The sequence below is a fragment of the Echiichthys vipera genome (genome assembly GCF_963691815.1).
Source record: "Echiichthys vipera genome assembly, chromosome: 2".
Taxonomy (NCBI): domain Eukaryota; kingdom Metazoa; phylum Chordata; class Actinopteri; order Perciformes; family Trachinidae; genus Echiichthys; species Echiichthys vipera.
The window spans coordinates 21,524,713-21,552,313 of record NC_139827.1 but is presented as its reverse complement, the minus strand read 5'-3'; the positions used below and the strand labels follow the sequence as shown (position 1 = coordinate 21,552,313).

Below are 27,601 nucleotides of genomic sequence, written 5' to 3'. Positions count from 1 at the left end.
TCAAGTGCAAAAAATCATCATTTATCTCTAGTGAAGCAAGAAAAAGCTGTCCACCCTTTACTCCTCCTCCAGTGTCATCTTCTATTCTTCTTTCCATCCTTATTCCTGTCTGATAGGGAAAGAATTCAACACTAGGCAGCCAAGTGGAAAAACAGACCCTAAATGTACCGTAAACCTACACGCTAATAATCTGCTAGGATTCAACAATGTGAAACACACTGAAAGACTTCCTCCTGCTCTCCTATTTGTCTCATTTCCACAAGACTTCCACTCTGTCTTCCTTTGTCTGTCTCTATGCTTTTCTCCCATCACACACAGACAGATGCCAGTTGAATTGGGCCTCTGACATCTTATCAGAGAAGCTTGCTTGTGCAGAGATTGAGCCTTGAGCATTGTGCTGTGTGGAAGACTGGGGTACTGACTCTTCCAGACTGATCTATACAGAGAAAATTGACACATTAAAGTGATGTGTCAAACTAGTTGACTCATTTGACTATATTAACAAATAAGGGTCAAGGTTCACTGGGGAATGAAAGACTTTGTAAAGACTAAATTAATGCCCTCATCCTAATTGTAACCAAATACAAATTCTAAGCTGAAACCTATCCAAGTTTTAACTCTCAAACAGCCCTCAAAAGAAATAGGAACTGACTTAAACTTTAACATGTGTAAAGTTTTACATAAATTTCATCCAGACTCACTGGGCTGGTCTTACTAGCTGACTTGCCACTTAGAAATTACCTTACCAGCTAATGTTACAACGCAGGCAACTCCAGATCCATGCAGCGTAGCTAAATTATGGCTAGCTGGCTAATGTTAGCTCGCTTGCTAATGTTAGTGCAACAAAACCTAAGCTGTCTGGATTTTGCCGCGTGAAACTGCCTTGACCATCTTTGACATGAAACAAACGCAGTGTGTTCTATGACTGAATCCTCTCATCAACGACTTTTTGTTATTGGTGCTATTTTAAAATGGTGGGTTTCTCTGCGGCTGGTGGCTCAGTGGTTGGAGCAGGCGCCCCATATACAGAGGCTAAAAGTCCTTGATGCAGCGGCCGTGGGTTTGACTCCGACCTGCGGCCATTTGGGGAGAGAGAGAAGCGGCGACATTTCCTATCTTTCTTGTACTATAATAAAGACAAAAACGGCCATAAAAATAACCTTTACGGCAGTAGCGTTATGTCCGCCTGTTCGGACATGTAAATAGAAGGACTGACCATGCGCGGACATTTAACAACAACAACAATGGCGGTGAAAGGTTCACGTTGGTGTGATGCGGAGGTGGAGTGTTTACTGCAGATTTGGTCGGATGAAAATATTCAAAAACAGTCGACAAGACGCACAAAAACTCTGAGGTCTGTGGAAAGATTTGTAAACAAAGCCACACACACGCAGTCAATGCGTGTGACGTGTTACGGCGTGATGGCGTATGGACAGCAAGAAGCATTGGCCGGCCCTGGCAGTGTGAGTACAAACGGGGCTGGGGCGCGAGGGGGAGGGGGGACAAGTACCCTAAAGTCTGGGTCGCGGTACGGAAGGACAGTGTGAGTATGCCCTGAGGGCACACTCTGGCTCATATTATGTGAGACCCACACTCTTGAGAATTGACAACCAATCAAAACTGACAACCTGTGACCAGGGCATCATTTAATTTGCTGAACATGCCAACAACTTTGAAAAAGATTTTTTTTTATTGTAAAGCAAACAACAAATAGAACAAAATAACAGTAAAAAAAGTTAATGTGCATAACTATTCACCCCCCAACACTTGCCGTTCTGATTGCCGCAAAAGGTGGCTCACCTTTTGTGGCAATCAGAATGGCAAGTTGCTTTGGAAAAGTCTCTGAGCTTTCCACATATTACCACTAGGATTTTCTGCCCATTCTTCCTTGCAAAACTGCTCCAGCTCCTTCAAGTTGCATGGTATGCGTTTGTGAATAGCAATCTTTAAGTCTCACCACAGATTTTCTATCGGATTGAGGCCTGGGCTTTGATAAGGTCATTTCAACACATTTACCTGTTTCCACTTAAACCACTCAAGTTTTGCCTTAGCAGGGTGTTTTGGGTTATTGTACTGTTGGAAGGTGAACCTCCGTCCTAGCCTCAAATCACGCACAGAGTAGTACAGGCTTTGCTCAAGAAAACCCTGTATTTAGAACCATCCATCTTCTCCTCAACTCTGACGAGTTTCCCAGTCCCGGCTGCTAAAAAAACATCATGGTTTTCTTTGGGTGATGTGATGTGTTGGGTTTGCGCCAGACATAGCTTCTTCTTTGATGGCCCGAAAAGTTCAAGTTTAGACTCATCAGACCAGAGTACCTTCCTCCATACATTTTGGGAGTCTCCCACATGCCTTTTTGCAAACTCAAAACATGCCATTTTATTTTTTGCTGAAAGTAATGGCTTTCTTCTGGCCACTCTGCCATAAAGCCCAACTCTATGGAATTTACGGCTTATTGTCGTCCTATGTACAGATACTCAAGTCTCTGCTGTGGAACTCTGCAGCTCCTCCAGGGTTACCTTAGGTCTCTGTGCTGCCTCTCTGATTAATGCCCTCCTTGCCTTGTCCGTGAGTTTTGCTGGGCCAAAGGCCATTTTTGGGTTACTGATGTGTATGTAAATGCACTGACTGACTCCAGGTGAATTAGTTTGAATCCCCAGATAAAAAGAAATATGAATCCTTTATCTTCCGTGCTGTGTGTTTTCTGGAACAAAGCAGAGGTTTTTGAAATTTGTTTTACTGACCATGTCTGCCAGTTTTGTTCTCTAAAAGATTTAGAAGCAGCATTCATGCTGGAAAGATGCTCTAAGAGAGGGCTAACAGTGGGGATCTCTATTTAGAGTTTGAGCAGTGAATGTGAGTTAATACAATATTTTGTGTGTCTGTGTGTGAGTGTTCTTGTAGGGTAAAGATTGACCTCTCTGCCCACTCAGTGAAAAGGCAGCACCTCTATCTATGCACTACATGGAAGAGTTCTTTATGACACACACACGCATGCACGCGCACACACGCACGCGCATATGCACTGTTAAACTGATCTGTACACACATAAATAATATATTCCTGTTTATACATTTGACAAAACCATGTGTGGTTGCGTCCTTACACACACGTCTGTTATTTGCCATGTTAATATCCATCATGATGAAGGAACTGGAAGCCATTTTGGATACAAACAAGGCCAGGTTTACAGTTATTGTACTCAAAAGATAATTTATAAGCCATTAGAGGTTTCTCTTTTGGGATAGTACCAGTTTACTCTTTCTAACACTGTATGTACAATGAAAAAATTTGTTTTTTATTAATGATCTTCCATATCCCTTTCTTTATTCACTGTTTCCAACTTTTCTGTTAGAAATTGCCCACTGTACGATCCTGTTCTTTATCATAACCCAACTCTTCATTTCCTTACTGTATTGTTCTTTACTTCAATTCAGAAGTTTCACTGATGATCTAACCTGGTATGACCTTTTGTCAATTGAAATGCACAATGTTAAACTACTGTATTTTGTCCGTCTGTCTCTCTCTCTATCTCCCTCTATTTCTGTCCTCCACAGAGTTATATTCATGGCAGCAGTCAGGCCCAGTTCGTGGCTGAGTCTCACATCATCCTTCTTCTGAGTATCCTTTCACCGACGCATTGTTTGTATGTTTCATGTGACTACATAAATTGAAACACAGTTCTGAAAATTAAATTCCTCCAGAGCAATTTAACTCTCTTTGAAATGTCCAACAGCTCATTTGTCAACAGATTCCTTTAATTCCTCATTTGCTTACACATAACACATAGGAAGCCACCTGTGTATGTCGGAAATGGTATCCAGTTTTTATGTCTGCTATATTTGTTTTCCCAGCACGAATGCTTTGTCATCTGTGTGCGTTCTCCATAGGGAGGCTGCCTCCTGGCTTCAACAAAGTGACAATACAAAGACAAGAAATTGTCCCCTTTTAACTTAGCCTCCTTGCTTGATTTGTTCCAAATACAGCACCTGGTGTGTGTGTGTGTGTGTGTGTGTGTGTGTGTGTGTGTGTGTGTGTGTGTGTGTGTGTGTGTGTGTGTGTGTGTGTGTGTGTGTGTGTGTGTGTGTGTGTGTGTGTGTGTGTGTGTGTGTGTGTGTGTGTGTGTGTGTGTGTGTGTGTGTGTGTGTGTGTGTGTGTGTGTGTGTGTGTGTGTGTGTGTGTGTGTGTGTGTGTGTGTGTGTGTGTGTGTGTGTGTGTGTGTTAGGATAGATATTTCTGTTTGCTTTTGTATGCGGTGGGTAATGATACCATTCATTCCTAGCTGGTGTGTTTGTCTCCATGGGAAATAGCAGGTCCAAGGTTGCACCTGCTGCAGAGCAATATTTGTTTTTCCATGCTAACACCGTTTTTTTTCTGCCTATCTGATTACATCTAAATGAAGCACACATACACACACTTACAGTCACACCTGTTCAAGCCAACACACTTATTGTGTGTGCAGGTGGTGTAAATAAATGTTATGATCATCAAAGGTGTGGTTTCCCAATGCATAACCTTGTGTAATTCCTCATCCACAAATGATCACACATACTTAGGTGCCATGTGCTGTTTCCAACGATACCTTGGATGAAATATAACCACTCATATATGCATATCTCTCATTCTTACACCATTTGTTTGTAATTGAATGTTTTTACAATTCAGTAGCTAAATAAAAATATTTTATTCATATTATCAATGCATGATACAGCAGTTTATATGCTGACTGTATTAATGTTGTGTTTGCCACAGTATAGAAAGATGTATTGCTTGTGTGAATATTAAACAATATAAGGAACTAAAAAAATACTAAGTTGCAAAATTTATCTTAAAAATATTTAGATTAATTCCACACATCGTCCAGCCCTATATGTTACCATATCATCCAGAGAATGCCTCCATTTTTGCTCTGTATCTCCCCAGCCTTTGTTTGTACACCCTGTCAGGTTTCCATTATGTGGATTTGTATGCAGTGCACGCTGAAGAAAAGAATATGTAATTATGAGCCACCTGAGGCTGCGCTTTGCAGTGATTTTAGAACAGCTCAAGTGTTGAATGAAGCACTGCTTGCTTCTGTAAAACAGAGATGTTCACAATATGTTAAGTGTTAATGAATAAATGTTTTGTCAAACAATTTAAACCAAAGCTAAACACTACAAGGACATAGTACCAATTAGAAATATGAACAATTGATTTTTCACTCAAATCAATATCACAAAATCTTTTTGGGCATTACAGGATCATGTCAGCAGTGGTTTCCTACTCAGTCCAAGCTCTTTACAAAGACAAGGGAAACCTCTTCAAAAACACCAATAAATAAATAAAGAGGAAAGTATGATCTCCACTTCTCCATCGTTAGCTGAATCTGCAGTATTCGCCCCAGAGTGGGAGTACCAATTAAAAAATTGTCAAAAGTATTTCCAGGTCATAGATTAAAATAGGCAGATGAGAACAGATCTCACCCACACAGTCACAATGATTTTTTTTACTCAAAATCTTGGCTGATTGACAATACGTTTTTCATTTTTGCAGTAATTACATTATCATACCTTTGTCATAATAAGCTCACGCAGGAATAAATAGTTTTACCTTTCTACACCCGTGTGCTACTGTAGTGCATCACGATTTACAGACTTGACAACATAATTTTCTGCAGAAGCGATGAGCTTTGACTAAGACATGTGGTCTCTGTGCCTTTGAGAGTGTAAGGTGTTTGCAGAGTTGACTTGACGTCACCCCACTGTGTGGGCTTGAAACTCACAATCGGGAATCCATTACCACTGCAAATTAGAGCTGCAACGATAAACCGATTAATCCATTAGTTATCAACTATTGAATTCATCTGCACTTATTTTGCAAATTGGTTGGAGTCATTTTTGATGGAAAAAAAGAGAAAAATATCCGATTCCAGCTTCTTAAGTGTGAATACAAGACATTTGAGGACATCATCTTGGGCTTTGGGAAACACGGATCAACATTTTTTTTACCATTTTATGGACTTAACCACTCATTGATTAATTGCAAAACTGATTAATCGACTGACAGATTAATCGATAATGTAAATAATCATTAGTTTCAGCCCTACTGCAGATTTTATTTAATAGTGAGATAGTAAAATATGTTTGCTCTTGCCCTCTCTTGGACCAAAATATCACTGTTTGTGATTCATTTTGAAAAAACCCTTTTAACCTCTCTGACCTAAGTCAGTCTCTCCTGTTTGAATTGTAGTCTTCTATTACAGCATACAGTATAACATAATGCAACACACCATTAACTATGGCCCTCAAAATGTTATGTTTAATTAATTCTTCTCTGACACAATTTCAACAAAAACATGACAGTTGTGAGCGTTTATTAAATAGTTTTTAATGTAGGGCTATTGCACTTTAATGTTGTACATGTTATTATGTTGATACCCTTTATTTGTACATTGTGCAGCACCAATGACTGCTGTTCATTGCTAATCTATTTGATTGCCCCTATGCACATGTGTGTGTAACTGTAAGCATACGTTTGTGCAGCAGTTCTTCCTGGGGCAGCATATACATCCAGCTTCTCCCTCTCCTGTATGCAAGCGTGTTGTTTCCTTGACAACCTTGTCCCAGATGCTGCAATCACCATGGGGATGGTGCTTCTAAATGAGGCTGCCACCTCCAAGGGAGACGTTGGCAAGAGAAGAAGTAAGTAGTAAAGATTGTTCTAAGCTTTTTTCATTTTTATAGTCCTTTTGATTTCCCTTCCTAAATTTTGGAGCGTTCTGAGTTGTCAGGAATATTGGCAAGGTGTGTGTGCTTAAGTTAATTATTTTGAGTTAAATCTTGACCATGTCTTGATCTCTTGACCAGCAGCTTTAAGGGAGACACGCCTGCCAGCCTCTTATTGCATGCATGGCGCTTTACTGTTGCAATTTGAATCTGAATGTATTTACTCGCACACACTTTGCATAAATGAACCATTACTGCTGTACTTTTGTTATTGTGACAAGTATTTGCATAACTATAAATTATTATCATTTGTTTCACTTTACAGTTAATCAGTGAGATGACCTTTCACCTGCCCCATAACTCTCAGAATACACAACGACAGTATTTAGATATGGCTGGTGTGGTGCTTAGTACACTTCGGCTAGCAGATTTATGTAGTGCCATCAAAATGAACCTGATTTAGGTTATCAAGAAAATTATTTTATTTGCTTGTAGTTAGTCAAGTTAATCTTGAGACAAAGGAAAGGTTAGCCATTGCATGCTCTCAATCCGACTGCACATCCTCATTTAATTCTGATAGGTCTTATGTTGTAATCTTCACATTAATTTTACACAAATACCACATCCACAGAAATTGCAGTGAGAATCCAGTTAGGTCTGTCTATGATCTGTGCTATAATTGGCAAAAAATTGCAAGCAAACAAAACTCAATTTGCACTCGCTGTCGAAATTTACATCTGATTTAATATCGCAACAACTAATAATTCAATCGCCAACTAGTCACAATTTGCTATTGAAGGAAAGCTTTGAGGCAGAGTTCAGTGGAGACACACAAGCTACTTCTTAATGAAGGGAACCCATTCTGAAACATTAAGTAGGGCTGCACATCAGCTCAGCCATGAAAAATGTATTTGTGTGACTGGAACTCATTACACTTAACACATAAACATTGTACATCAGTTAACTTTAATAATAAAACTTTAATTATATACTATATTAAAGATATAATCCGTAAGATTTCATCAGTTAATTGTCTGTTAAGTTACTATATATCAAAAAGTGAGTTAAAACAGTGGTATTCCAATCTGTGTGTTTTTACTCTTCCAATTCTGTGCCATTCACATGATAAAAAGGTCATCAACATGCCCCATCTCTCGCTGTAAATACTCTGGACTATGAGCTACTGTATTCACACATGAGCTTAATCAGACATTACACAGACTTTTTATTAGGGAGCTTGCAGGGTAAAGTCCATTTAATGTCCAGTCCATCTGACTCAGACATTTGCGTTCTCGCACACAGCTTCTCCAGGTAATGTCTAGATAAGTTTAGGGTTGCAGTGCATGTGTGAAAGGGACTTTAGTCTTGCAAAATAATACCAGATATTCCACAAAGATTTTTACTTCCATTAGCAAAGAAGGATGTTTGTTCTTGTCCCTGTCGTTAGCCCTGGGTGTTTTTGTGATTATGTCTTACTGTAACATAGAGTTCCCTGCTTAAAGCAGTCAAGCAGCTTTCCTCAAAGTCCTGAGCAGGTGGCATACAATGTAAAATACAGCACACAGGGAAGAGGGAATGATTAATTGATACCAAAGCTGTCTCGTGGAGTCTATGTGAAACTCACCCTATCCAATGCTAAGAGGTTCAAAATTACTGGCAAACAATAACAGTTGATAGAGCCTGCCATTTTTTTTTAAGTGTGAATGTTGGTGGCCTCGCGTTGTGGATTTGAATACATTAAATTACACATACTGAAGGGGAAATTACAGAGACCTTCTTTAAAATGCTACATGTAATTTATCATTGACATGTGCTGTCATATTTGGTGAAAGGGAAATATATGGGTTCTGTTCCCACATTACACGCCAATGACAAGAATTGACACACCTCTTGAGTGAAGGGCAGATGGTCCCTGACACTTCCTGATGAGTCTGGTTTGGAAGTGTGAGCATGCAACACAAATCATCATTTTCAAATGGGAGTGGTAACTTTACAACACTAATGACATTCTTGCCTTCAACCTTGTCCTTTACTGCCCAAGCAGAGTTTCTGCATAATCTCTAGATTACGAGAAGGGGATTTAGATATTAAATGGCCCATACTGATAAATACCTCAAACACAGAGACACAGTTACACACAAGTGGATTTTAATTAGTGGGGTGTGATGAAAAAGCAACTCCAGAAGCCTTTCAATTGCCATTTGAGGCCAAACACACACACACACACACACACACACACACACACTTAAAAAATCCTTAAGGCAAGATTATCAACTTTTTGTTCTACCCATGAGTTCTCCTTGAGATATTAAAGCTTGGCAATTAAAATGATAATGACTTTATAACAACCTTAAGACTTGTTTCTGAAGAACACTCACACATCTACATGACATACAGTACATACACAAATACACATGCACATGCTCACATAATTGCCACCTGTGTAAGGTTGACATGTCACATGGACAGCACAGAGGACTCAATTATGTCTCCGCTCCATCACCGCCAACAGGATTCTCTTTTTTTCTTTCATTTACAATCTGACTCTATCACATTTTCCATGTGCAGAAACTCTTCATTATATTAGCTTCTTTAGTATGACCACTTTCCTTGTATAGTTCCCACCTGCTAATTTAAATAAACCGAAGCAAAGACATCATTCATATTACATTTTACCGCAGTACAAGCATACTAATGCTTACAGAAACATGTTACGTAAAGCAAACACAATATTCAGACAGCCTGCATAGAATTAACAGTTTTATATCCCACATACCGCTGTCATTGGGTTGACATGCACACACGCACATATGGACACACAAATTAAATAAGTGCATTATAAAGCAGCATAGCAAATAGTCGTCTGTCAGTAATAGAGAGAGGATTAGGCTTGAATGCTAGTGTAATCACTGAATGTGGGTGCTAAATCCCTGGCATATAGCTTCTATACTGCTGAGTGCAGCTGCAGGAAGTTATCTCATGCTTCCATGTGCATCTGCACCAGAAATCACAACACACACACTATTTCTCAGCAAGGGAGTTACTGAACTTAAATGTAGTTACAAAATCACTGCATATGCAATATCAGTGGTGGGGGGGGGGGTTGGCGTAGACCGAAGGAAGGAGAATGAGGGAAGAATGTGAATAATGAATTACTATCAAGTGAAACTTAACTTAACAACTGGTTATGTCTACATGGAAAACTTAAGTTAAAAGTTACCTAACGTAATTGAGTTAAAATAAGTCTACACTGTCTTTTGGTTAAACGCAAGACATGATAAGTCTCCTGGGTGAAAGTGTTTTGTGTGTTTTTGTGTTTATTTGACCCATCCATCCACCACAACCTCCCCCCTACGCAGACTTAGTCGCTCTTTATATTATGTCACTTGACTTAATAATTACTGTAGCCGCTGTAAATGTAAATATGGGTCATAATAAGCTACTGTACAAATGAACTACCTCTCCGGGAACCATCACCTTATCATGGTGGAGAGGTTTGTGTGTTCCTGTGAACCTGAGGGCTGTGTTGTCTGGAGCCTAGTGCTCCTGGTAGGGTCTCCCATGGCAAAGTGGTCTCAGGCGAGGGGCCGGACTAAGAATGGTTCACAAAGACTCAATGGACAAACGAGGAAGAGGAAGAGAGACCCTGCCCGGATGAAGCCCGGGAGGTGGAGCGCTACCAGTTAGATCTGGTGGGGCTTACCTCCACACACAGTCTCGGTTCTGTAACCGTACTCCTGGATAGGGGTTGGACCCTATTCTTCTCTGGAGTTGCCCAGGGTGTGAGGCGCCGGGCGGGAGTGGGGATACTCACAAACCCTCTGCTGAGCGCCGCGGTGTTGGAGTTCACCCCGGTGGACGAGAGTGTCGCCTCCTTACGCCTGCAGGTGGTAGGGGGGAAAACTCTGACTGTTGTTTGTGCATATGCACCAAACAGCAGTTCAGAGTATTCAGCCTTCTTGGAAACCCTGAATGGAGTCCTGCATGGGGCTCCAGTAGGGAACTCCATAGTTCTGCTGGGAGACTTCAACGCCCACGTGGGCAATGATAGAGACACCTGGAGAGGCGTGATTGGGAGGAACGGCCTCCCTGATCTAAACCCAAGCGGTCATCAGTTATTAGACTTCTGTGCTAGTCACGGATTGTCTATAACTAACAACATGTTCGAACATAAGGATGCTCATAAGTGTACGTGGTACTAGAACACCCTAGGCCAAAGGTCGATGATCGATTTTGTGATCGTATCATCTGATCTGAGGCCGTATGTTTTGGACACTCGAGTGAAGAGAGGGGCAGAGCTGTCAACTGATCACCATCTGGTGATGAGTTGGATCAGAGGATGGGGGAAGATTCTGGACAGACCAGGTAAGCAAACAAGTAGTGGGGGTGAACTGGGAACATCTGGAGGAGGTCCCTGTTCGAAAGATCTTCAACTCACACCTCCGGCGGAGCTTTTCTGGCATCCCTGTGGAGGTTGGGGGCATTGAACCGGAGTGGGCAATGTTCAAAGCTTCCATTGCTGAAGCCGCAGCGGTGAGCCGTGGCCTCAAGGTCTTAGGTGCCTCAAGGGGCGGTAACCTTCGAACCGTGGTGGACACCGGTGGTCAGGGAAGCTGTCCGACTGAAGAAGGAGGCCTTCCAGGATATGTTATCCCTGAAGACTCCGGAGGCAGTTGCAAGGTACCGACAGGCCAGAAGGGCTGCAGCCTCTGCTGTGTCAGAGGCAAAGCAGCGGGTGTGGGAGGAGTTCGGAGAAGTCATGGAGAAGGACTTTCGGGCGGCACCAAGGTGCTTCTGGAAAACCATTCGACATCTCAGGAGGTGGAAACGGGGAACCATCCAAGCTGTTTACAGTAAGGACGGGACGCTGGTGACCTCAGCTGAAGAGGTAGTCGGGCGGTGGAAGGAGCACTTTGATTAACTCCTTAATCCGACTGACACGCCCTCTTTTGTAGAGGCAGAGCTGGAGGCTGATGGGGAATCTTTGTCAATATCCCTGGCGGAAGTCACTGAGGTAGTCAAACAACTGCACAGTGGCAAAGCTCCAGGGATCGATGAGATTCGTCCAGAAATGCTGAAAGCTTTGGGTTTGGAGGGGCTGTCTTGGTTGACACTTCTCTTCAACATTGCGTGGAAGTCTGGGACAGTGCCAAGGGAGTGGCAGACTGGGGTGGTGGTTCCTCTGTTTAAAAAGGGGGACCAGAGGGTGTGTGCCAATTACAGGGGTATCACACTACTCAGCCTCCCTGGTAAAGTCTACTCCAGGGTGCTGGAAAGGAGGGTTCGTCCTGTAGTCGAACCTCAGATTGAAGAGGAACAATGTGGATTCCGTCCTGGACGTGGAACAACGGACCAGCTCTTCACTCTCGCAAGGATCCTTGAGGGGGCTTGGGAGTATGCCCATCCAGTCTACATGTGTTTTGTGGATCTGGAGAAGGCATATGACCGGGTCCCTCTGGAGATACTGTGGGAGGTGCTGGGGGAGTATGGGGTGAGGGGGTCACTTCTGTGGGCCATCCAATCTCTGTACACCCTAAGCGAGAGCTGTGTCCAGATCCTCGGCAGTAAGTCAGATTCGTTCCCGGTGGGGGTTGGCCTCCACCAGGGGTGTGCTTTGTCACCAATCCTGTTCGTGATTTTCATGGACAGGATATCGAGGTGTAGTCGTGGTGGGGAGGGGTTGCAGTTCGGTGGGCTGAGGATCTCGTCTCTGCTTTTTGCAGACGATGTGGTCCTGATGGCGTCGTCGGTCAGTGACCTTCAGCACTCACTGGATCGATTCGCAGCCGAGTGTGAAGCGGCTGGGATGAGGATCAGCACTTCTAAATCTGAGGCCATGGCTCTCAGCAGGAAACCGGTGGATTGCTTACTCCGGGTAGGGAATAAGTCCTTACCCCAAGAGTTCAAGTACCTCTGGATCATGTTCACGAGTGAGGGGAGGATGGAGCGTGAGTTTGGCCGGAGAATCGGAGCAGTGGGGGCGGTGTTGCAGTCGCTCTACCGCACCGTTGTGACGAAAAGAGAGCTGAGCCGGAAGGCAAAGCTCTCGATCTACTGGTCAATCTTTGTTCCTACCCTCACCTATGGTCATGAAAGCTGGGTCATGACCGAAAGAACGAGGTCGCGGGTACAAGAGGCCGATATGGGTTTTCTCAGGAGGGTTGCTGGAGTCTCCCTTAGAGATAGGGTGAGAAGTTCAGCCATCCGTGAGGAACTCTGAGTAGAGCCGCTGCTCCTTTGCGTTGAAAGGAGCCAGTTGAGGTGGTTCGGGCATCTAGTAAGGATGCCCCCTGGGCGCCTCCCTAGGGAGGTGTTCCAGGCACGTCCAGCCGGGAGGAGGCCTCGGGGAAGACCCAGGACCAGGTGGAGAGATTATATCTCCACACTGGCCTGGGAACGCCTCGGGATCCCCCAGTTAGAGCTGGTTAATGTGGCCGGGAAAGGGAAGTTTGGGGTCCCCTGCTAAAGCTGCTGCCCCCGCGACCCGACCCCGGATAAGTGGATGAAGATGAGATGAGATGAGACAAATGAACTATGGGGTCATGTTTTGCGGGGATGACAGTCTAAAAAAGATCACAGTTTGTGTATACAGAAATACACAATAAAGACATAGTCATATTAGCATATAAATGCTAAACGTGTTATTTGGAGGCAGCATGCATTATATTTGTTTTTGTTGGAATGGGCCCATCCTAAATGGTATTTTTTTTAATGTATTTTTAACATGATTTTAAAACTAACATGTTTAAGAATTGGCAATCTCCTTTAAGGATTAACAACATTAACACAGCGACAGTCACTGTCAGTGACGGTGACAATGAGCATGTGTGTGATAGAGAGTATGAAGTTAGCTGTAAGGTTTTGAATTTTGCAGGGGAGTGTGTGTATAGTCTATTGTTGTTGAATAAATGCTTCAATTCCTCAAGACTAGTGTTGTTTTTGGCGGCCTGTTTTACTTTTAGTCTAGTCTAGTTTTAGTCGACTAAAAGTCTATGAGTTTTAGTCTAGTTTTAGTCGACTAAAAGTCTGAGAGTTTTAGTCTAGTTTTAGTCGACGAAAATCGTATATTAGTCTCTTTTTAGTAATGCAATTATATTTAATCAATATAATAAAAGTACCTAGTAGTATTGAGGAAACCAACATTTTCTTTGAGCCAAACCCATGCAGATATCTTTAGTGTAAATGCATGTACAGGTCTAGAATAAGTAATCCAATTCATGTTGATGCCAAATTCAGTTCAGTGTTATTTGCTCTTTGAAATACAAAACTAGTGAAAGTATTTGGTCAACAAGGGGAAGTTTAGTGCACTTAGAGTGAGCCAGTCTCTCAGGTAGGAACTAAAAACACACTGTGAGCCTCACTGCTCACAGGACAGACGGGAAATGAGGCAGAGACAGCGTTGTCGGTGGTTAACCGTTTATTTCAGGCTTTTCCCAAACGTTACTCAACATAAAACAACTACACAAACGAGCAGCCGTCCCTCTGACGGCCGTGGTCGGGTGACTGCTGCCTCTTTCTGGGTCGTCGCCGCTCAGGTCCTCTCACAGGACCCAGCCTACTGCAAGAGGCAGAACCAGGTTACAAACATGCTTATGTAGCTGACTGATTACCTGATTCTGTCCAGCTGTCTGATCACCGGCTGAGCCACTCCTCCCTCTCCTCCGGCAGTCGACACCTTAACCACACCCCACTGCCACATACCCCCACCGCCCGACTTAGGCCGGGATCCCACCGGCCGCAAGCCCACTCCCCCCCCCCCTCCGCGGAGCGGGAGAGAAAGTCAGCCACGACCATGCGGTTACCCGGCCTATGGATCACCTTGAACCGGAAAGGCTGCAATGCCAGATACCAGCGAGTGATCCGCGCGTTGGCATCTTTCATGCGGTGGAGCCATTGGAGCGGGGCATGGTCCGACCAGAGGGTGAATGAGCGCCCCAGGAGGTAGTAGCGGAGGGCCCCGACCGCCCACCGTATGGCGAGGCACTCCTTTTCCACCGTACTGTAGTTCACCTCCCGCTAAGCCAGCTTTCGGCTAATGTACAGTACGGGGCGGTCGATCCCCTCCACCTCCTGGGACAAAACGGCCCCCAGCCCACTGTTCGAGGCATCGGTCTGCAGGATGAAAGGGAGAGAAAAGTTAGGAGTGTACAAGAGTGGCTTCCCACAGAGGGCTCGCTTCACCCTCTCAAACGCCAGCTGACACGGCTCCGTCCACTGGACCGGATCTGAGGCACCCTTTCGGGTCAGGTCGGTGAGGGGGCTGGTCAGCTCCGAAAAGGCCGGAATGAACCTCCTATAGTAACCGGCCAGCCCCAGAAACCTCCTGACCTCTTTTTTTGTCTTGGGTGTTGGGCAGGCCGCAACTGCTGCGGTCTTTTGCACCTGTGGCCGCACCTGCCCGCCCCCCAAGTGGTACCCCAAATACCGTACCTCCCTCCGTCCAACCGCACACTTCTTCGGGTTGGCCGTGAGCCCCGCCTTCCTCAGAGACTCGAGCACCGCCCCCACCTGCTGCATATGCTGCTCCCAGGACTCACTATGAATGATTACATCATCCAAGTAGGCCGCAGCATATGCAGAGTGAGGCCGCAGTACCCGGTCCATGAGGCGCTGGAAAGTAGCTGGGGCCCCGAACAGCCCGAACGGAAGTGTGACAAACTGGTACAAACCGTACGGAGTGGAGAAGGCCGTCTTTTCCCTGGACTCCAGCGACAGGGGAATCTGCCAGTAGCCCTTGGTCAAATCCAGTGTCGTGAAAAAGCGAGCCGTGCCCAGCCGATCCAGGAGTTCGTCGACCCGGGGCATTGGATAGGCATCGAATTTGGACACCTCATTGACCCTGCGATAGTCCACACAGAACCGTATTGACCCATCAGACTTGCGAACCAGGACAATGGGGCAACACCAGTCACTGTTGGACTCTTCTATTACCCCCATCTCCAACATGGCCTGAAGCTCCGCCAGAACAATTTTCCTCTTGTGTTCTGGCAGCCGATAGGGTCGTGAACGCACGGTCACCCCTGGGGTTGTTTCTATGTGGTGGTGTATGAGGCTTGTGCGTCCTGGCAGGGGCGAGAACACATCAGCAAAACGCTGCTGCAACGAGGCCACATCTGCTATTTGGCTCGGTGAGAGATGGTCATCAAAGGGGACCGGTGCTGAATAGTTTGATTTTGCCACCTCCGGCCCCAACTCATCTCTCTCGCTCACCGTAGTAGCCAGAGAAACAGCAGTCACCTCCCTCCAGGCTTTAAGGAGGTTGAGGTGGTAAACCTGTGTTGCTCCACCCCTGTCTGAACGCACAACCTCATAGTCAACATCCCCCACTCGCCGTGTGACCACAAAGGGCCCTTGCCACTTGGCGAGCAATTTGGAGCTAGATGATGGTAGCAATACAAGCACTTTATCTCCCGGTGAAAACTGTCTAAGTTTTGCCCCTCTGTTGTACAGACGCTGCTGACGTTCCTGGGCCTGGAGCAAATTCTCCCGTGATAACTGACCCAGTGAGTGGAGTTTTGCTCGCAGGTCCAGGACGTGCTGCACCTCGTTCTTGCTGGTACTTGGACCCGCCTCCCAGTTTTCCTTGACCAGGTCCAAGACACCCCATGGTTTTCGGCCGAACAGGAGTTCGAAGGGAGAAAATCCTGTGGAGGCCTGGGGAACCTCCCGCACTGCAAACAACAGAGGGTCCAACCATTTATCCCAATTACGGCTATCCTCGTGCACGAACTTACGAATCATGTTCTTTAGCGTTTTGTTAAACCGCTCCACCAGGCCGTCGGTCTGGGGATGGTACACACTAGTCCGGATTGAACGGATGCCCAGTAATTTGTATAGTTCGCGTAGTGTACGTGACATAAAGGATGTGCCCTGATCAGTCAGGATCTCTTTCGGGATCCCAACTCGGGAGATAACTTGAAACAGTGCCTGTGCAACACTCTTTGCAGAGATATTGCGCAGAGGCACCGCCTCGGGATATCGGGTTGCATAGTCCACTAGGACTAACACAAAGCGATATCCCCGTGCACTCCGGTCTAATGGCCCGATGAGGTCCATGGCAATTCTATCAAATGGGACCTCCATTAGTGGTAGTGGGCGCAACGGCGCTTTTGGGGTGGCCGGCGGATTGACTAACTGACATTCGCGGCATGATGCACACCACCGACTTACATCTGCGCGAATGCCCGGCCAATAAAATCGGGCCATGATCCGGTTCAGTGTTTTGTCATAGCCTAGGTTGCCCGCCATGGGGTAATGATGAGCCGCCTGGAAAATTGTTTCCCGACGGCTTTTGGGCACCAACAACTGGGTGAGTTCTTCGCCTGTCCGAGCGTCACGACTCGCTCTGTATAACCTGTCCCTAATGACAATAAAATATGGGTGAGTGAGTGCTGTGTTAGGGTGGACCTGGCAACCATCAATTTTCATCACTTGGTTAAAGGCATGACGGAGGGTCTCATCCCGAGACTGCTCAAGTGGAAAATCTTCCATGGGGGCTATCTGCAGGGCCCCCGGAGCCAGCCGTGCTGGCCCCGCCGGCCCCACGCCCCCCCCCCCCCGACGGCGTCGGGATGCGGCACCCCCGTCTCACAACCAAGCACGGCACACCACCCGCATTTCCCTGACGTACGTGACCGCACCCTCATAGTTTCCCCCGCTAGGCTAGCAAACCCCGGCCAATTCGTGCCCAAGATTAGAGGGTGCGTGAGGCGAGTACTAACTCCAGCCCTAACTCTATGCTTTTTCCCTTTAAAAAGAATTTCTAGAGCCACCACCGGATAATCGTGAATATCCCCATGCCCACACCTCACCTTCACCCACGATGCCTCTAGCAAAGCCCCCGGTCGAACCAAGCGCTGGTGGATCATGGTCTGTTCACAACCAGAGTCTAGCAGAGCTTGGTGTGTACCCCCCTGTATACATACCGGTATACGGTACGTCCCTTCCGAACCGGGGGAGGGAGCTGGCGGCCCCGCAACCACTTGCCCCACCTCCATGAGGGGGCACTCCGCCCGGAGATGGCCGGGCTGCCCACACCGCCAGCACCCCTGCCCTGGCGTCTGAGGAACCCCCCGGGGTGCCGGTCGATCAGACACGTAGGCTGGGCCCTGCGGAACAGAAGGCAGTGTGTTATTAGTGGACCAGAGCGGACCGGGCTCCGGGTGTGTGTGTGTGTGTGTGTGCAGGGCAGGGTGCGGTGCAGCGGCCGCCGGGAATCTCCTCCTCGGGGCCGGGGTGGGATGGCCCGCAGGGATCGCCGCTGGCCTGGCCTCCTCCCTCATGCTCCGCCGGGGAAGGGAGAGATGGTCCTCCGCGAGGACGATCGCTGCCTCGATGGTGGGGGGACGATGGCACTGGACCCAGTTGGCGGTGGACGAGGGTAAGCCGGCGATAAACTGCTCCAGCGCCACTTGTCCAACGACGTCCTCGGCGGAGTGGGTCCCCGGCTGGAGCCAGCGCCTCGCTGCATCGAGGAGCCGCTGCGCGAAGGGGAAGGGGCGGCCGGCTTCCTCAAAAGAGAGCCCCCTGAACCGCCGCCGGTGTCCCTCTGGCGTACTGCCCAGCCGGTCCAGGATGGCTCTCTTCAGGTGGGTAAAGTCGTGGCGAGAGGCCGCCGGCAGGCTGTGCGCAGCCAGCTGCGCCACGCCGGTAAGCAGGGGGAGAAGCCGGACCGCCCTCTCCTCCTCCGGCCACCCGCACGCCTCCGCCGTGCCCTCGAAGATGTCCAGGAACGCCTCCGGATCATCCTCTGCTGTCATCCGTTGAAGGGCAACAGGCGGAGGCCGGCCGCGACTGGGCTGGGTGGCCGGGCGCTGCAGCAGCTCCTGCAGGAGAGCACGATCTTCCCTCTGGGCCGCCACGATGTCGGCCAGGGCACGGGACTGCTGCTGCTGGAGAGTGGTAGTGCTCTCCTGCATCGCGGCGAGGTGCTGGAGGGCCAGCGACAGCGGGCTTTGGGCTTCCGTCATGTCCCTGGTCGGGTGCCAGATGTGAGCCTCACTGCTCACAGGACAGACGGGAAATGAGGCAGAGACAGCGTTGTCGGTGGTTAACCGTTTATTTCAGGCTTTCCCCAAACGTTACTCAACATAAAACAACTACACAAACGAGCAGCCGTCCCTCTGACGGCCGTGGTCGGGTGTCTGCTGCCTCTTTCTGGGTCGTCGCCGCTCGGGTCCCCTCACAGGACCCAGCCTACTGCAAGAGGCAGAACCAGGTTACAAACATGCTTATGTAGCTGACTGATTACCTGATTCTGTCCAGCTGTCTGATCACCGGCTGAGCCACTCCTCCCTCTCCTCTGGCAGTCGACACCTTAACCACACCCCACTGCCACACACACTTTATACTCTCTCACAAATAAATACACAAACACACGCTAGCCCACACACACACACACACGCTAGTCTCTCTCACAAACATGCTAGTCTCTCTCACACACAAGCACACACACACGCGCTAGTCTCTCTCACAAACACGCTAGTCTCTCACACACGCACGCGCGCACACACACACACCTCCAGTGGCTAACGCCAAAGCTAGCGTTAAAACCCGACACATTAACCGTAGCCTCATGTCGCATGAGCTTAATAAAACAGAAAGTATCGTTACGTTAATGTCTTGACTTACCTAAAGTTCATTATGGGATGCCCTGAAGTGTCTCTTAAGATCTGTGGTGTTTTTTTCCTGTGATTTTGTGGCTGCATTTCTCTCTTTTTCGACAACACATTCCGTTTTGCTTTCCACGTTTATGTAATGAAAGTGTTTCTTCTTTTTCTCCCAAAGACGACCCCCAGCTGGTGTCACACTTTGTTCTCATGTTTCTTTAGTTTAGTTAACTCTAACGGTAATGCTGACCCACAGCAGCGGCAGCTTCAGAATCCAAATAATGCGCGTGTGGGGATTGAGGAAAATAATAATAATAATAACGTCACTAAACGAGACGAAACAACGTTATTTCTGATACGAAATGAAGAGACATTTCGTATCGTTTTTATTCGTCAACGAAATTGCATTATATATTTCGTCTTAGTCATCGTCACATGCCCAGCATTTTCGTTTCGTCTCGTCTAGTTTTCGTCACATGATAAAGGTTCGTTGACGAAGATATTTCGTCATCATTTTCGTTGACGAAAGCAACACTACTCAAGACCCAAGCAAAGTCCTGTGTCTTTGCTTGCTACCTGCTGATTAAAGTGAAGGGAGTTAGCAACGTCAGCAGCGACTCACAGTACCGACCTTTAAAGGTGGACCGGCTATCCTCAGTTTGGTGACAAGCCGCTCCTTCAAGCTTTTGTCTTTCTTTTTTTTTTTTTTAAACATACCTTTATTAGTCCATCAAGTGGTAAAGTTAAGGTGGACCATGGGGCCAGCCACTCACATTGTAAGGATGAAGCTTTGAAAAGGCAGCAGTCTTTTCTGTTGCAAAAATAATGAAGCAATTATTTGTGGTTCTATCCAGATCCAGGGCTAAGTCAGTTTAAGTCTGTTGAAGCCTTTTGCTAATCAAAGAATAAACCTCGAAGAACCATTTAGCATCCCAATATCTATTCATATTTCCCCCCCTCCCGATGAGGTTGGGTTAACCTAATATGTTTATTGGCTTCCTCTTGCTGGGGAAAGGTACATTTATATTTACCATGCCAATATATCATGATTTGAATTGAGCTAAGTCATACAGTACAGTCAAAAGAGGGATAACCACCTTTGTCAGTAAGGGAAATCATTCAGCTTAAACAACTTGTCATTTTGCCAAGGTCATAAATCACTTCCAATAGCATGCTTAGTGCGCGAGTGTCATTATCCATGGAAGCATACTAAGAAACGTCTCATTCATAATTGATGAGCTATGGGAAATACATCCCACTGTACTTAATGAAGATACACAGACGTTCTGTTGCTCACATACTCACAGGCACATACGTAGACGTGGCAACTCAACACGGGGCCCTCAGTGTGCCGCCTGGAGACAAACTCTCAAATATGCAGTGCTCTCAATCAAGTCACTCAGTCAATGTCACACACACACACACACACACATACACAGGTTTGTATTGCAGGACATTGTCTTGAATTTATTTAACCCCAGATACGTCGTCTCACCTCTCAGAAAAAAGATATCCAAAGTAAAGAATAACAGTGCGTGTTAAACAATTTAACCTTGTCCTTTGGTCCTTACAAGAATAGAAGTATAAGCGCACGCACGCACGCACACACACACTAACTTACACACACACGCAGAGCGACAAGCACATATCTCACTATTTAGTCTCCAGAGAGGTCCTCATCCTAATCCCTGATTAACAATATCAGTTGTTGGTGACAGTTTAATTTAACACAGTGCCTCTCAAGGATTAGCTGTTACATGAGGGTCTGTGTGCAGACACTCCTACACTCACACACGGACACTCACAATTCCCCTGCAGATTAAAGATCATGCTTATGTATATTTCACTTTAGAATGGCCACTGAGGAAATAAGATGATAATGGCTGCAATCACAATTTCTGCAGCACAGCAGGGTTGATGATGAGAAACAGGCAGTGGCGCATAAGTTGAGGGATTGTCTAAATAAAGGTAAATATTAAAATGTCTTGGCATGATAAAGATCCCCCTTGACTAATGTCTATCATACAGTATATAATTTTTCTCATCATTTGGTTGTGCATATGTAGACCTGTGCTTGTGCGTGTGCGTGCGTGTGTGCCCAACATGAAGAGAAAAGGATGCTTTCAGTGTGTACCATGTCTAAACGCTACAAGCACATTCAGTTTGAACAGAGATCAAACAGGGACTTGCATCAGTGGTTATAATGTGCGTGAAATGATTTAAAAGGTTGCCTTTAGCCAGGAATCAAATATCCTCACAGGCTATTGTGTAATAATTATTATGCATATGTATGGGTGTCTGCAGGACCTGCAAAAAGTCGGGAACTTAATATGTAGTCATAGTAACTTCAGTTTTAGAGATCATGTTACAATTTCTTTACATACTGTTTTGTTTAATTTGTGTGTGTGTGTGTGTGTGTGTGTGTGTGTGTGTGTGTGTGTGTGTGTGTGTGTGTGTGTGTGTGTGTGTGTGTGTGTGTGTGTGTGTGTGTGTGTGTGTGTGTGTGTGTGTGTGTGTGTGTGTGTGTGTGTGTGTGTGTGTGTGTGTGTGTGTGTGTGTGTGTGTGTGTGTGTGTGTGTGTGTGTGTGTGTGTGTCTTTTTCTCTTTCCAGTCATCTGCCTGGTTGGCCTTGGCCTGGTGGTGTTTTTCTTCAGCTTCCTGCTCTCCATTTTCAGGTCCAAGTACCATGGATACCCCTATAGGTAAAGCAACCAAACAGTAGAACCGTTTCATTCATCTTACACAACAGTAATTTAAACACAATATACAATGAATCTTAAAATCACTTAAGTTGACATAAAATCACTGCAAAGTTATTGCAGACACAGTGCAAAAGTCCAGGCCAAAACCGGATCCATCCATTCCCATTATTTCATTGATTGTAAGACAGCTGTTCGATTGGATACACTCCCTTTTAAAATGTACAATCCACAGCACCAGGGGTGTTTCTCTTGAGGCTAATCAGACTGCTAAAACTTTAACATTCTGACTTTATTGCGGTACAATCAATATAAAACGTATATTCACAAATCTTTTCTTCTCTACCCTGAATATTAGAAATCATGAATCCGTCATGGATCTTTCTGTAGGTCATCATATAGTGAAAGTGTTTGGACACTAAAGCCTTTCAGCTAAGTGAGCCAGAACAGCAGCAATTTGGTTCCACTTTGAACTAAAGGTCGCCACTACATAAAAAAGATTTAATGTGTAACTGAACACTCTATAAGTCCTCAGAGTCTGGGTCCAATTCGTCGTCTCTGGAGCATACTACAGCACAACACCAAGAACACCTCTAGCTGCAGAAATTCAAGTCCAATAATTGTTGTCTGATGACTTTGATTGAGAGTATAGTTACGGTATGAAACTGGAAAGGGTTTATTTTAGGTCTGTAATTGCAAAGTATTTCCTAGAAGTTTCCTGGAAGAAGTCTATTCTTTGGTAACAATGGGGATGTCATTGAAGGAAAGCATCAATTTAAACCATTTATTATTTATTTAATGAGAAACGTCCCATTGAGATACAATATCTCTTCTACCAGGGAATAAAAAGGTTCATACACAAGATCAGGTGACCAAAAAAAACAGTAAACACAACAACAGACACAAAACATACAGCAATCAGAGGCTAAAATAATTATTGCAAATACTGGCACTGCACTGTTACTGCTAAAAGCAATAACATTTTTCTGTAAAAACTGACTGAAAAGTATTTTTCAACATGTCAAGAGAGGGTAAAGAGTCCAAGTAAAGTCTGCCTTGCAGCTCATTCCAAGCTTGCAAGGCGTGAAAGGAAAAGGCAGATTTACTCAGCTCTTTTTGGGTGATTGGAGCCGTAAGGATAATTTTCTCTGATGATCTAGTGTTATAGTGTTACTACTTGAGTAATATTTCAGTAAACAGGATATGTAATATGGTAATTTACCCAGCTAATCCCCATCATGAATTGTTTGCCTGTAAACAAGAGAAACAAAAAGATGATCTAGGTTACACTAGCACTTAATCAGAAATGATTTATTGGAAGTGTACAAATTGAACATTATGTTTATAATATGTGCCACATTTAGTGTTTATTTCAGGAAACATTACAGGCCCATACACTTAAGCATGACAGCTACAGTATTTATGGTGATAATTATAATAATATTAATAATAATATTATCTTCTTTGTTCCTCTCTTTTCCTTTTCTCTACTCCCTTTAATCCTCTCCTGTCTCTCAGCTTCCTTATCAAGTGAAAAAAGACAGAAGAGGAGGTCCGAGGATGGCGAAGAGGCGCTATGTGAGGAAAAGAGGAGTTGAGAAGATACTTGAAGAGGAGGCAGCGTCACTATTAATTTTACATTGCATGGCCGGGTTTCTTTTTTATGTGTGTTGTTTTTTCATTGACTTCCATCATAAACTTGGCAAGCTTAATAGAAAACAAAGCGTTCTTACACTGGAAAATAGAGGTGTTTGGCATGTCTGTATATTTGTCATTTTATTATGGTTGGTTTCAGAAGTTGAATATTCTGTGTGGCTAGATATACCCGTGACTGTGGTATTCCCTTTTTAATATATGTATTGGATATTATTTATGAAAACTGTTGCATGTGAAGGGAGAGTAAGAGTCAACTGAAGTCAAGTTGAACACAAAGTTTCTTGATAATTTAGAAGGAAAGCCTATTAACCATGTGTAACATATCTTACAAATGATATATTTTTGGTGCTTTTCACATCTTTGTCTCTTATTGTGACAACACATACGATGCTTTTAAAGATAAAGATCCTAATCTCCAGCTTTTAAATTACTGCTTCAGCTTCTACTGTAGCTCAGTCAGACTCAGTTTTATGGTGCACCAAGTTTTGGATTAATAAAGCTAAAATACGAATGGCTCAAACAATGAACGTGCAGATTTATACAGACACATGGAATAAATTAAGTCATTTTCTGACAGGTCAGAGGGATTTCTCCTATACTGCCTGTTAACACCTGCTGGTGCCAGACTAAAATGCCAATTGCATTCCTTTAGACAGTGATGATTGCTTTAGATTTTTTTGGACCAGGACCAAAATAGGTTATATCCATGTCTCCTTCCATGTTATCTCACAGAATGCTTGTATCTGTCTGCAAAATGTTCACCAACAATGTCCATCTACTGGATAATGGATTTTTCAACTAACAAAATAATAGAATGGGTATCCAAGGTTATGAAAACATTGTAGTCATCCTTTAATGGTAATTAATCAGAATCGATCAATGTGAGACAGATAGCTAAGATGAAGATGAAGAAGATGCGAGTGTTAAACGGGGGAATTGTTGGGTCTATGTTTATCATTAATAAGTCAGAGTGTGGTCTTTACCTAGTTTGTTAAGTGTCCTGAGATAACTTTTGTTATCATTTGGCACTATAAATAAAATTTAATTGAATTAAATTGAATTAAACAAAACTTATTTTTTTTCTGCCCTAAATGGACATTCACTTCTCCCTGCACTGAAACTGGTCTTAAATCACTAATGCAAAAAGTAGCACATTCACTTATTTTACAGAACGCTGGTTGCTGTGACTTTTCTTGCTGAATTTAAGAAGCTTAGGTCATTTAGATAATACATGCATTTCTAATTCTTTCACTTGTGAACTGCCCACTAAAATAGTGAGTGGGCTGGAGTATTGAAACCATTTATGTAACCCTTCTTTGCGTGGGCAGACAGAGTAATGGTGCTGCACATAGACCAGTTTTGACAAACATAATTAAAATATTCCCTCTCAGACTTCTCATTCTTGTCTATTTTTGTTTCAAATCGTTGAAACGTCGAGCTGATGCTACCGAGACACATGCTGTTGAAAGAGTTGAAGATTAAACTGATTTGTTCGCTGAATTGAAATTGCACTCGTTTTTTTATCCTTTCCTTTTTTTATTTTGTCAAGAACTGCAATTTAAGTGAACTTACTAAAAATCAATATTTCCAGTTTGCTATTGACCACCACATGCAGGCAATGGAAGTAACTCAAAGGTTAGCGGAGACCGGGGTTGGTTGTCCCACTGTTTACTCTTGAATGAATTTGTCATCAATCTTACAATAGTCATTCCAACATTAAATGGAAGCTTAAGGTCTTTGGTTGAAATGGCCATCCCCTTCATTCTTCTCACTTATTTTAACAAGTTATAAGACACTGACACAATTTCAGCGTTAGCCCTTACTGACAGAAGTTAGAAACCTTATCCTATCGCCCCCTAAGATCCCCTAATGTAAGGACTACCTTTATCAAGACTGTAATAAGCATTTCCACCTTGTAAGAAATGTGTGATAACCGTGGCGAACACCTCTCCTCCTTATGCTTATAAATACTGTAACTTCCTTACTTAAAGTCAGTAGAATAAACTAACTAGTGTGGCCAGAGTAACATTTTTGCTCCAAGGCTATACATGGGGCCAAGTGGTGGTATCAAGCTAGAAGTACTTCAATATATTTGAATGAAACAGTAGGACGTCTGCACTAAGAGCAGACTACCCCTTCTGTTTCCCCTCAACTTTTGGCCTTTACGCTGTGGAGGAAATAAGCAGAACAAATGTCACCTTCAGGGGGGATAAGTATCTGCAAATTGAGCGATATCAATGTGTATATTAGATAGAGGGCAACTGTAGAAAAATGACATATAGAATAATCTCTCCACTGCTTCAAAAGTCACGCTGTGCGTTCTAAAATTATCCACAATCTTTTGAAATTACTCACTCACTCTCTCACTCACCTTCAACCGCTTATCCGTGGTCGGGTAGCGGGGGCAGCAGCTCTAGCAGGGAACCCCGAACTTCAGTTGTGTGGAGATATAATCTCTCCACTTGGTCCTGGGTCTTCCCCGAGGCCTCCTCCCAGCTGGACGTGCCTGAAACACCTCCCTAGGCGCCCAGGGGGCATCCTTACCAGGTTCCCGGACCACCTCAACTGGCTCCTTTCAATGCAAAGGAGCAGTGGCTCTGCTCCGAGTTCCTCACTCTCACCCTATCTCTAAGGGAGACTCCAGCCACCCTTCTGAGTAAACTCATTTCAGCCGCTTGTACCCGCAACCTTGTTCTTTCGGTCATGACTTTTGAAATAAGTGTGTGTGAATTAGGGGTTTGAATTAGACTTGCTTGTCACTAATGCACAAATGTTATCCCTTGTAGTCTGCAAGCTGGAATTGATTTACAGTTATATTGATATGGCTTGATTTTGCAATTCATATACTCTATAGAGTCGTAAAACAAATGAGTATGAATCCAAATGTTTTACTAACTGAAGTGATGAAATGGGACGACATGTTTGGACAGGTGCAATATAATCAGCATCAGTAGCATGGAGATCAAATCACTGTAAACACTTAAGTTTGAGTTTGATTTAACCCATAGAATTTAAATTACTTTCTCATTGTTTGAGGTCCCATAGACCCACTGTTGTACTTGTTGTACTGTTGTATTCTGACATTGTAAAATTGCCACAAACTCAGCTTGCACGTGTAATGTTAGTAACTAAGGTAGTGTTACTCATGTTGTCGGTTAATTAGACCTTAGAGAGAACTTCCCCTTATAACAACTCCAAAAACAAACATCCAATAACTTATTTGAGAGGTGTAGTGCTGCATAAAGCATACTGTCAAACACAATTCACCTTTGGCTCAGCCCTCCCCCCGAACGCTCATGGGCCAATAGCATTTAACTACCAACGGCCCAGAGAGCCCAGACTCCGACATTCTCAGCGTCTAACTCCATAGACAACCATTAGAGCCTGTCACACTTTTGTTGTTTTCTGGGCTTCACTTATGATTTAAGATGCAAAAATGGTCAAACAATGTGCCTGGGGCACATAAAACAGCGATACGCGGTATCCTAAGAGGATAAGCAACAGGGTTTATTTTAAACCTTATAACGTTGTCATGAAATGCTGTGCCAGTAAACAAATACATCAGGCTACAAGTCAGTGCTTCTCTAGTTTGACACAATTGTTAAGTTAACAATTGGTAAATGAATTTAATACAATACCCTGCTGTAGAAGAACAATGCTGGGCTTCAATGTTGTATTCTTCATTGATAGCGATGGATGTTAGGTGAGGCTTCTCTCTCCTGCTTTGCGATCTAAAGACCTGTGCCTCTAATTTCAGTTTTTTCTTTCATCCATTTCCAATTTAAAATATTAAACATATCCCTCCATTGCATACTGCCGACCTTTCTGAAGGCTCCACATAGACTGATCAGCTCAGTCTGTTGCTGCCTTCACCTGCTATGGAGAAGATGGTCCTTTCCACTTTTAAACCCAGCATTGTTCTCAAGGCACACCG

The 27,601-nt window shown here is 44.5% G+C and overlaps 1 protein-coding gene across 1 annotated transcript in view; it reads left to right on the top strand.

Moving 5' to 3' along the window:
* tusc3 (tumor suppressor candidate 3) overlaps window positions 1–25,012 on the top strand; it is a 93,733-nt gene extending 68,721 nt beyond the window's left edge. Inside the window, exons 7-10 of the mRNA XM_083925028.1 lie at window positions 3,558–3,621; window positions 6,606–6,680; window positions 21,924–22,014; window positions 23,530–25,012. Coding sequence (XP_083781154.1) covers window positions 3,558–3,621; window positions 6,606–6,680; window positions 21,924–22,014; window positions 23,530–23,545 — 246 coding nt within the window. The 3' untranslated portion in view covers window positions 23,546–25,012. The remainder of the gene's footprint in view (window positions 1–3,557; window positions 3,622–6,605; window positions 6,681–21,923; window positions 22,015–23,529) is intronic.
* Window positions 25,013–27,601: the final 2,589 nt, after the last annotated feature.